This window comes from Gobio gobio (assembly GCF_949357685.1).
Source record: "Gobio gobio genome assembly, chromosome: 9".
In the NCBI taxonomy this organism is placed as follows: domain Eukaryota; kingdom Metazoa; phylum Chordata; class Actinopteri; order Cypriniformes; family Gobionidae; genus Gobio; species Gobio gobio.
The window spans coordinates 42,584,054-42,595,714 of record NC_137115.1 but is presented as its reverse complement, the minus strand read 5'-3'; the positions used below and the strand labels follow the sequence as shown (position 1 = coordinate 42,595,714).

Sequence of the window (11,661 nt, the reverse complement as noted above, 5' to 3'; positions counted from 1 at the left end):
CACAGAGGTCAGACCTTCCATCTGCACTACAGCGGTTCTGTTCATTAATCATTTCACACCATTTCATTTTCTAATCGAAAATACATGGAATATCTGTGGCTTTGAACTAAAGATTTGTTTAAAGCACATTTTATATTAGACATGCACATCATTGTGCAAATAAAAGAATAACACCATATAACAATTTCTCATGCAGATCACAATAGGAAGATGACAGGACAAACAATGCAGCAAAGGCTGTCAGTGGCATTGAGCACTACAGTTTTACCATGTCTTTTTCTGAGGATCTTGAACTGTTGCAAATCATTTTTGTGCCGCCAGCACCAAATGGAAAAAGCGAAAATGTTTTGCAAACAGTGTTCATAAAAAAAGGCATACATTATATATATGATTTAAAGAGCTTTGTGAATTTTACAGTCACAATAATATATTACAGTTGTTATAATAAATGAAAATTATCTACACAAAATTATACGTAAAATTATGACCAGATAATTATCAGTCCACTCTTACAATCAATAGTGACAGTTTGAGATGTTAAGCTATCTTCGTACTGAGCTTTTCCATTTGCCATGGTTTTTAAGGTAATTCTTTCTAAAACAATGCATTGCCATGGCATCAGCAACCCACGGTAGAACCATAAATGTCTGAAAATGGAGTGCAGTACCGTGTGGACGTTGTTCAGCCACCAGAGGGAGCTCCCGGCTCATTTACTCCCCTCACAGTCCATCTTCCATAAATTGCTAATTCCAATAAAAAAAATATTTGTTACAAATGAATAAATTATGGTAGAAGTTTCGTGCTTTGTTGAATGAACCCCCCGAATTTCTCAAACAATTTCTACTTGAGTAGAACAGACCATTCAGACGCTTGTGACTCATTGTTAAATCACCTCAAGTAAGTTACCCAGCAGATTTCCGGCGCAATTATCTTTGCAAAGCTCGGTAATGGTTTTACCGTCTCATTTTAACAAAGAGAACTAAATTATTGCTTCTAACTTTTCCATTTAATGAGCAACATTTAAAAATCACTCAAGTTACCATAAAAAACCCAAAACAAAACAAAAAAACAACAACGAATAATCAAATGTTATTTATTCGATATTTAAATCATACAGTTAATAAAAACACTGGTTTAAGGCAGACTAGCAGCGAGCATTAGCTGCAAGATAAAGTAAAAACAAATACAAGGCTGAATGTCATACTGTAGTATGATAAAAAAATAAATAAATAAAAAAAGCCAGAAAATAAAACCCAAATTGTGGAGCTGTTGAAAAGACAATCCAAACTGAAACACTATAAAAACTCTCATCCTCTCCATTTATCAGTTCACCGCAAATGGAGAGACATAAATTCACAGGAGGTTAATGTAAGTGTGTTTTTTGGGTTCATAATGAAAAATCTGTAAGTGTGCATGTGTAAACATACGTGCGAGAGAGAAAACAGGGAGTGTATTTGGCTGTTTTCCATGTCAGTTTTGCATGAAAAAGTATCATTGTTCAAAAGTGCAAATATCATTCAATAAGAAAAAAAAAAGCTTGTTAACTTAAAACTCAAATTCAAATGGACCTTTTACCAGTACAACCTTCGCTAAACTGTTGTACTACAAGATACAGCAGGAGGACATCACAAGCTAGACCGCTAATACTACTCCAAATATCAATAACGTCACGCTAACACACCAGAGACGCAATCAATGTTCATCACCGCTAAGCCCTGGTAAGCTGATTAGAAATAAGTGTAATGGGTTTGTACTTAAGGCCAACACGAGCTTAGTAAGAAACATTCAGGGAAAACATTCAGTTGGGTCAACTGAGCACTGACCACGCTGGTTGGCCAACAAAACCCTTTCCCTGCGTTTTGAGAAATGTATCCTCTGCGCGTCCTTCGTCCAAACTAAGGGATGCTCTGAAATGCTTTTGTGAATCTGCAAAAAGTGTTTGCGAGTCTGCGATTAATCTTCTCGCCGTTTCTGAAATCAAATCCACATTTAATTGCTTCTCTCACTCCATGGCATGCACTGCTATGAAAACCATGCTGGGGAAATCACAACATGGTTTCGGTCCTCTGGAGAGCCCAACCTCCAGAAAACATACATTTTACACACCGAAATGAGAAAGCAGTGGTGCCTTTCTGCACATGGAGATGAAGCAAAGGATTGTGAGAGGAACAGTGTCTGAACCCGCCGTTTTGAACTTCACCGTGTCTTTCTACCATTTCTGCTTTGGATATCTACAAAACAGAGGACAGAGCCAGTAGAGGAGGAGCAGGTAATGGCTTGTGTGTAGCAGACCTCAGTGACAGGAAAAGGCCCCGGCAGAAAGAGTGATCTGTGGTACTGTGCTGTGGAGAAAAAGGTGGAGAGACACGGGAACACAACAGGATACAGAGGTAAGGCCCATTTTCGGTTTCTGCTCCCCCTCAACAGGGGAAGAGACGCACGAGGGAGGTTTACAGTCCTGTTATCCTGGTCACTCGGTTTTCTTGGTCCAGGCCAGGTCATCACTGCGTGGCCTCTGACCCGTCAATCTCTCGATCAACCACTCCATTGTCCGCCAGAAACCCACTCTGTCCAGCGGGTAGTTCAACCACCCTGAGGGAGAGAATGATAGAGAAAGAAGCAGGGGTGTCATGGACCAATGTTTACAACACTGGACATCAATGGCAGGGGCTCACTTAGAGCCGTAGGCGAGAGAAGACATTACCAAAAGGGAGAAAAAACACTTTTTGACTTCTAAAGTAGTTATTTATGGAAGACTACAAAGTCAAGTGGTATACACATGTAACATATTATAAGATTTTTTTTAAAAATAGGACACACACACACACACACACACACACACACACACACACACACACACACACACACACACACACACACACACACACACACACACACACACACACACACACACACACACACACACACACACACACACACACACACACACACACACACACACACACACACACACACACACACACACACACACACACACACACACACACACACACACACAAATGCAATATAAAGCAATATTTTTGTTCCGCAAAAATGTATTAAACTGATCAAGAGTAACAGTAAAGACAAGAATCCTGGTTTCCACAAAAATATTAAGCAGCACAACCATTTTCAACAATAAGATATGTCAGCAATCTTAGAATGATTTCTGAAGGATCGTGTGACACTGAAGACGGGAGAAATGGCTGCTGAAAATTCAGCTTCACAATCACAGGAACAAATTGGCTTTTAAAATATATTTCAAATAGTAAACATGTTTTAAATTGTAATAATATATTTCACAATATTATTGATTTTGTAGTGTAGTATACATAATCATTGAAAAACATGCCATATCAAATCACCCATTTTAAATGACGGTATTATATTATTATTATTTTACTTTCAATGCTTAATTTGAAAAGGAATACTTTGAAACTGAAGCAAAACTGGAAAAGGAAGAAAAAAAAGTGAAGTACACAGGCTTGATGTGTAAAACCAACCAGACAAAATTCATTCCTTTCACTGAACGACACACTTCTTTGAAAACTCACCAGCAAGAGAAAAGAGAGAAATGCAAGAAAGAGAGAGAGAGAGAGAGAGAGAGAGAGAGAGAGAGAGAACAGCGAGAGGGCAAGACAAGCAAAAAGGAGAGAGCAAGGACAAAAGAGCAAGACAGGAAGAAAGAGGGGAAAGCACAGAGAACGACATCAAGAAGCAGTGAGACACAGAAGCTCCTGGATGGTGACTCCCAGGGGATGGACAGAAGATCAGGCGCTAGCAGTAGAGTAATGTACACACTTACTGCTATAAATATGTAGCAGCACCCCACCCCCAGCCAGCCCGCCTTAACTCCACTATATATACACACACACACACACTTCTGTTGTGCTCACAGACATACATTCCATTGGGTTTTGACAAGAAAACCATTACAACAATACATGCACAAGACATTTAGACGTTTAACCCACAAAAACGTGGAGGACAAAGTTCAAGTAGCGATACACTGATATATATCAGCCAAGCGGATTAATCAGGCATTTGGCCATTTTGAGATTATTGGTTGATAATCATGCAGAAGATTAACAGAAGTCTTTATCACTCCACTTTGTCAGTTCTACTGACATTTTTATTCAATGGATAGTAAATGTATTTAATTTAAAAGAGGAAAATGTAATTTCTCATTTCAACAAGTTTGTGTTATGAATTATATCACAGATCAGAATTATATAGGCCATTGGCCACCCTGCCTTCTAGATAACGGCATCGGTCAACTGTTATGGGTGTGGGCGTGTTTTTTGTTTGGTTGTATTTTTGGTTTAAATAAATAAAATTCACACACAACTACTAAAACCTAGATCACAAAGAAATAATCTATTGAATTTATTAATGCAATAAAGTTTGGCCCACTGTTTGGCCCATGAAAAAAAAAATTGACCATGATACTACTATACCATGTTCATTTGGACATGCATTTGCTACAGTATTAAAGGGTGGTTGTTTTCTGTCAATCAGAGGACCACCATTCCAATCAACTACAATCAAAATACTTCCTGTAATAAAATCACAACAGTGAAAATCTAGCTAAAAATCAAGCCGTTTTCACACAACAACATTAAAATGCTTTAGTAATAAACAGCAACATTTCCATATACTGATCTATATAAAAGACCAATAAGGTTGGTTTTCATGCCTAAATTAAATACAGTTGAGCTTCCGTTTACCATATTCAATGTGTCCTGTGCATGTCGTGTCTCTTCTGAAGACTTAAAGTGTAAACAAAATCCAATGGATTGAGCGGTTTCTTTATTTTAAAACGTCAGTTTTGGTGGAATGGATTTTCAATGGATGGCCAGAAATCATTCCGATTTCTGTCTCGATTATTTAAAAAAAAATGTCTTATAAATTTGGAATGACATGGGGGTAATTAATTGATAACATAATTTACATTTTTGGGTGAACTATCCCTTTAATGGCCCAAAAAAAACATTAAAAGGATCCAAGTACATTAAAAGGAGCAAGTACAATGGTATATGAATGCGGAACATACAGAACCATTTGGAACCAATGGAAAGTACCATGGTACTTTTTTCAGCAATCTCTAATTATGATATCACATGGTCATCCATTGCCCTTGTATCTTTGTATATCACACTGTTCCTCGGTCACAGCTCCGTGTGTGAGTGCGTTTGTGCCCTCTCTCTACAGTGACCCCTTTGGAGCAGGAGGAGAGCAGAACAGCTCATCATGTTTGTTTGATTTTTCATCTTTGTCAAACCCACACCCCCCCTTTGTGCAAGCCTATTTGTTAGCACTGACAGCAGGTTAGCATTAAATATACATGGAGGTTGTCAGCCACTGGCACACACAAAGGCGGGCCCCGGCCTCCGGGGACTCGGGCAGGGAGGGTGGAGGAGCAGGGCTCACGCAGAGAGAGACTCCCAAGTGTGCGCGCATGTGTATGTGTGCGAGAGAGAGAAAGAGAGAGAGACCCTTTCCTCTCCCTTCATCAGCGTCTCCCAGTGGGATCAGGGAGCAGCAGTGGAAAGGAAAGAGGGAGGGTCAAAAGGACCGGTCGGTGCTCTGGAGCATGCGTGCACACACACATCTGTCGTCCACTGGGGCGCAGGGTGACGCACAAGCATCCGCGCTACCCTCTCTCCCAGAGACGCAAGTCGCATACTGAGTGCTCGAGCTATCATGGGAGTTTAATGCCTTCACACACACACACACACACACACACACACACACACACACACACACTTATGTGCAAACACACACAGCCGACTTTAAAAAAGTTATTTTAACCCACTCTTTACAGCTACTGGCGATGCAGGCCACGCTCCATGGAAGAATCCTTGCCAGATACTGTAGGTTACCATGATCAACTACATGAAAGACTCTCAGAGGAACTTAACCTTCCTCACGTGAATATGATCCAGTACATATTATTATTGTAAAGATGCCTACGGGAATAAATTATAGTTCACCCAAAAATGAAAATTCTGTCATCTTTTTCTCATGTTATTCCCAACCTCTGTGACTTTGAAGAATGCCTCCACTGTTTTTGTCCATACAATAAAAGTCAACGATGGCGTCCATTGCTGTTTTGGACCCCATTGAATTTCATTGTATAGACACACACACACAAAAAGAGAGACATTTTCAGATTAAATTCTTTGGTGCTCCACTGAAGAAAGAAAATCATGACATGAGAGTAAGTGAATAAGGACAGAACTCTCATGTTTTGGTTGAACTATCCCTTTAAGACAGCATTAACGCAAGGCCAACCTCATCAAGCGAAGCCTGCGTGTGTACCTGTGGTGATGCAGTAGTATGTCTCATGTGGCGACACATGATGGATCCGGTGGTGCTTCCGTGGCAGCACTAGGTGGCAGTCCTGCAGTAGCGTGACCCAGCGTGGCAGGCCGAAGTAGGAGTGGGACCACTTGTGGATCTGATTAGTCATGGTTACAAAGACTGCCAATGCAAAAACAAAACATTCCCAGGGGTAGGACTCTGCAAGGGCATCTGAGAAAGAGAGATAGCGTAAGGGGGAGGTGGAGGGAGAGATAGAGGAACAATGGCAAAAGGTGAATCGAGAGAGATAAAATTATATGCAAATGAATACAAAATGCCTTAAAGTGACATGCCCTAAACTTTTTAATTAAGTACTAGCCTAACCTTTTAGTGTGTGAAACCAATCAAATTGACCTTTAAACTTTATTAGTATTGAGCAGATCAGATCATAATGTTAGTGGAAAAGAAACCTTTATATCCAATGGAAATTCTGTCACCATTTACTTCCCTTCATGTTTTTCGAAACCAGAATGACGGGAAACCACGAATGGGAATGGGATGAATGCTGTCAAGCTCCAAAAAAATTATTAAGTCCATATGACTTGTGAGCGATACTCCAAGTCTGTGAGAAACATAACGGAATTTATATTTACTTTAATTGTATAGAAATAATAAATCACTCAGGACATTCCCCTAAACTTCTCATCCGGAAGAAAAGAAAGTCATTAGGTTTGGAATAACATGAGCATGAGTAAAGGATGACAATTTTAATTTTTTTGGCTGAGTTCCTTGGTTATTCCTGTAACTCATGCAGAGCAAAAATGGAACTGAGAACATTTTATCCTTTTCAAACCTTATTCTCGTTTGTTGATTTCCCAATTTTTAGGTATTTTAAGATGAATGTGGGGCACATTGACGGCTCCAGGACAGAAGCCACACTCGGGTCACACTCATTGGTTCTAAAATAGTCACGCTGACTCACTCTCACGACACACTGGAAAAGTGAGTGGATGTGTATGTGTGTGTGTACCTGGTGGGTAGGAGAGGAATTTATAGGCCATGTGGGCCAGAGGCAGGATGGTGATCATGCAGTTGTCTCCATTAGTCTCTATGAAGTCATGCCGTGTGATAGCCGTCGGATCAATGTGGTGTTCCCGGAATGGGCGAATAAATGCCTGAATGGGGAGAGAGAGAGAGAGGTAAAGAGAGAGATGGGGGGAGCAGGGGGAAGGGAGGTTAAAGTTCAATTGAGAAATGGGAAGGGATGTCTAGGACTGTGATTTAGATCCATTAACGCTGTGGTAATGAATGGGTACGTCTATGATAAAGACAGAGCAGGGTCAAACTTGAAGCTACTGTTGTATTACAGTTAGAGACACTGAACAACTCTAAGAACACTGGATGTGCGTTTTAGGGTGAGAAATGAGAAAGAAGAGGAGTTTAAACTAAGCAGAGGATATAACTAGTTTCTATAATGAATATTTTAAAGTTTCCCCACTGATAATGAGCCATAAGCCCACAGAAAATCTGAGTGCAGAACTCTTCACAAACATCAATTACAAAGTTCTACACATTTGACACCCTTGCAGGTTTCATTTTCATTTAGCTACCAGTAAGAATGGGTCACAATGTTCGACTGCAACAACTGACTAGTTGATTAGTGAGGTTCACTAGTTTACCGAGATTTTTTATATCTTCATATATTTAACTAGCATGTTGGAGTTTAGCTGTTGGAAAGTTTGCTTTGCAAAAATCTTCAGGAAAAGTTGTCTTTAAATGTAGTCCCATTGAAGCACCACTGTTGCACCCTAATGCATTTTTGAGCATTTTGCCGCAAGAGTTGCAATCTTAAGATGGCATGTCAAATAAAAAAATAGTCCAAAGCTTTTAAAACCAAGTGCATTCTGTTCCACTTTGAACTTATCTTGAGGCTTGCAAAATCTCCCCAATCCAGCCTTAATATTTATTATACAGTACTTCTAGTTAAGAATGAGTTGTTCAGGCAACTCATCGACTAGTCAATTTTGAAAATATGCACTTTTGCACATCCGTACTAATAAAAGTGTTTAGAAGCCCTTTTACCATCTATTCCACAGATTTTCCACAAAAATCAGCATTGAAGATGCAGAAAAGCAGATTTCACCCGGGTCTGGTTGTAAGACAGGGTTGGGTGGGGTTAGATGTTGACTGATAGATGCAAACGAGCGTTGGCGGTACTAGGGCCTAAATGAAAGATGACGCACGCGGCACGAGCTACATGTTAGGGAGCGAAGAGATAACCTGGCATTAAACAGCACTTCCCCACGGCTCAGATCCAGCATCATGAAAAACCATAACCCAGCAGCACCTGTCACTCACGCCCAGGAGCGCTGCTTTGAGACGGGCGCCCGTCTGCGACCGCGCGGGTGCCGCAAAATGAAAGGGAGTAAGAGAAAGGATCGCATAAGCACAAAGGAAAATACAAGAATGAAGGTAATTTATTTTCCACATAAAAAGGAGGAATCGTTTGGAGCCACATTACCATAGCGTTTCAGAAACAGAGCGCGGGGGGAAAAATGTCATTATCGCGTGTTTGTGGGCTGAACTCAATCACACCTATATCTGAGAGAACGTGGCGACACTCTGCTGGAGCGGAGAAAACTATCTGTTGATATTTCGACAATTATGTTCCCCTCCTGTTCTCCTCGTTTCCTTTCCGTCTCTCTGTGCGCGAGATTAAAAGAGCGCTAAGCCCCAGACAGCACACAGTGTGCATGTCGACTCACCGGCACGCTGCGGCAAACCTGTGCCTCGCCGCCGCTAATCCCACACCGTTTAACGGCCTGCCTCGCCTCACCTCACCCGCCTTCTGCCTAATCACGACTCACATCTTCGGATTGCCCTAGCAACCCAGCCGAAGTCCGGAGCCTGTCCTCCCCCCACCCTTAACCCAGAGCGCACATGAGAGATCCATTTCATTTCTCTTGCCTTTTTCCCTCCTCCCTACGCTCTTTGCTCTTAAGTGCCTGTTTAATCACGGTCATTAATGATTCTCCCTCAAGTTGGTGCTTCTTGTTTGAACATGTGGACAAAAAGCCATATATATCGGTCTGCTAAGTGCCGCCTTTAATCTGCTGGTTAAGGGTCTTAAAGCTCTGCGTTCTGGATGTCTGTAAATTCCCTCGCTTTTTTTGAAGTTCGATCACTCCCAGGTGGCGGATCCTAATTATCCTCGACAGCAGAAGGATCGGCGGTGGCTGCGGAGCCGAGTGGAAACCCCTTCACGGTGGGGAGGTGTGGCCGAGCCGTTTTACAGCACAGACGGACAATGATGAAAGCGAGACAACGCGGGCACCTCTGCGGTAGCCGGACGGGCCGTTCCGATGACCTTATCTCTACAAACCTGCTCTCGGTCTCAAAGTCTTGGCCATGTAGGACAACTCAGGGCCTCAATGAGCAGCATGTAAACACAGCCACCTTTATAGAAGCATGTGGGCAATATGACCAAAATATACAATATTTAATTGTAAGCGCTTATTATATTCATTTTAATTGCCTTTTCTATCATCTAACACTCCTTAAAAGTTAATCTTTAAAAAGTAATCTTTAGTAAATCTTTAAAACTTGATTTTAGGGGTTTATTTTTATTTAGATGCGACAATAAAGAATTGTAATATTCTATAGCAGACTATTTGGTGTTGCACAGTGTAAAGCGTCACACCGGACCATCTCTATGCAGTGCACATCAGCCAGAGAACAATAGGAAAAAATTGGTGTTCCTCAAAGGACAGGCCTCAAACTAAAAATGTCACGGTCACACTCATTGTCAGGTGTGTTCTGATCATTGCTAAACCTGTATACTTGTAATTTCCTCTCACAGTAATCAAATTTAACACTCCATATTTTCAGAAGTAGCCTAATAATTGGCACACGGGACCAGATTAAGCTTAGGTTAGCCATTTTTCCACTGCCAGTCTACTGCCCCCTTCCACATAATAGCACAATGACCCCCGTCAGCACAAAAACACATAAATGCTCCCAGATTCATTGCCCCTACTTGTCCGACACAGAAAGCAAGTGTCGGCTGCTTTTTAATTGGACAGCGAGGGGGTGACCTTTTCTCTGATTGGGCAAGGAGAGTGCGACCGTACCATGCATTAATGCAACCCTCCTGAGTATCTCCAGCACCCTTTGGGGTTGAGAGTGGGTGGGGTTAAGATGTGGCGCTCCAGGAAAGCAGGAAGGGCTGAAATCCCCAGGGTGGAGATGGCATTTCACACTCGCCGTTTTTGAGCCTGGTAAACCACAACAGGCCAATAGAGCAAAAGCTGATATGAAAATTAAACAGGGTAATTTGTTAAAATCAAACAAGATACTACGCTTAGAGACCACACTGTGCATATGAGTGTGTGGGCAATGCATGTGTGCCAGAAACATGGTGCCATTGTACCTAAACGTGCCCACATACCTACAGTCGAATCACAGTATAGGGACAGTTATGCCCAGATATGCGTCTGAAGTTCTGATTTAATGCACAGGCCTTGGTTCTTACCTTCCCAATTATTGGGAGGTCCACTGAACCCCATGTATCAGCTCCCCAATGTACCATCCCAGACGCAAAGTCTGCCGTCACAATACCAGTCACTTTGAGAGAAAAAAGAAAGGGGTTGAATTTAGTGAGTACTGAAATAAAGGTGACCATGACATGGCAAAATAACATCCACTACAACTAATGGGTTTCAAAGGAAACACATGAACAGAAAGGTGACAAAGAATGTGAGACTTACCGATGCCAAAGATGATTTTGTAGATGTGCACCGTGGAGAAGTTGAGGAGGAGGAAGAAGAGGTTTACAATGAAGAGTGAGAGGCACAGAACCACACATATCCACTCCTGCAGCCGCTTTCCTACAGGGATAACAAACACAAAGGTACATGAGCGAATCTTTTGATTAGCACTAAAAAGAAGAAGAAAAAAGAAGAAACAAAATGTATACGTGATATGGATAAATCAAGTTATTACATTTTATTTCAACAACATAGGTAGGATAACAAAATATTTGGAGTCTGATAATAATTTGTCTTTAAGTTTTTTTTTTAATAAGTAGTCAATGAAGTAGTAAAACAACTTTGTAAAAAGTAAAAAAGGAGTACAAGATACAACAGAATGGTAAAAAGACAACCAAGTAGTCGACCATAATGACCCATCCCATCAGGAGTTAAAGGAACACTCCACTAGTTTTGAAAATAGGCTCATTTTCAACTTCCTTAGAGTTAAACAGTTGAGTTTTACCGTTTTCAAATCCATTTAGCCGATCTCCGGGTCTGGCGGTAGCACTTTTAGCATAGCTTAGCATAGATCATTGAATCTGATTAGACC

The 11,661-nt window shown here is 41.2% G+C and overlaps 1 protein-coding gene across 2 annotated transcripts in view; it reads right to left on the bottom strand.

Moving 5' to 3' along the window:
* Positions 1-1,077: 1,077 nt before the first annotated feature.
* The window catches only part of LOC307131750 (plasmanylethanolamine desaturase 1), a 32,131-nt gene continuing 21,547 nt past the window's right edge, over positions 1,078-11,661 (bottom strand). For both annotated transcript variants that reach the window (XM_079825591.1, XM_079825592.1), the window contains exons 3-7: positions 11,070-11,189; positions 10,835-10,926; positions 7,334-7,478; positions 6,322-6,534; positions 1,078-2,592 (exon numbers count right to left, since the gene is read on the bottom strand). In XM_079825591.1, coding sequence (XP_079681717.1) covers positions 2,471-2,592; positions 6,322-6,534; positions 7,334-7,478; positions 10,835-10,926; positions 11,070-11,189 — 692 coding nt within the window. In that variant the 3' untranslated portion in view covers positions 1,078-2,470. The remainder of the gene's footprint in view (positions 2,593-6,321; positions 6,535-7,333; positions 7,479-10,834; positions 10,927-11,069; positions 11,190-11,661) is intronic.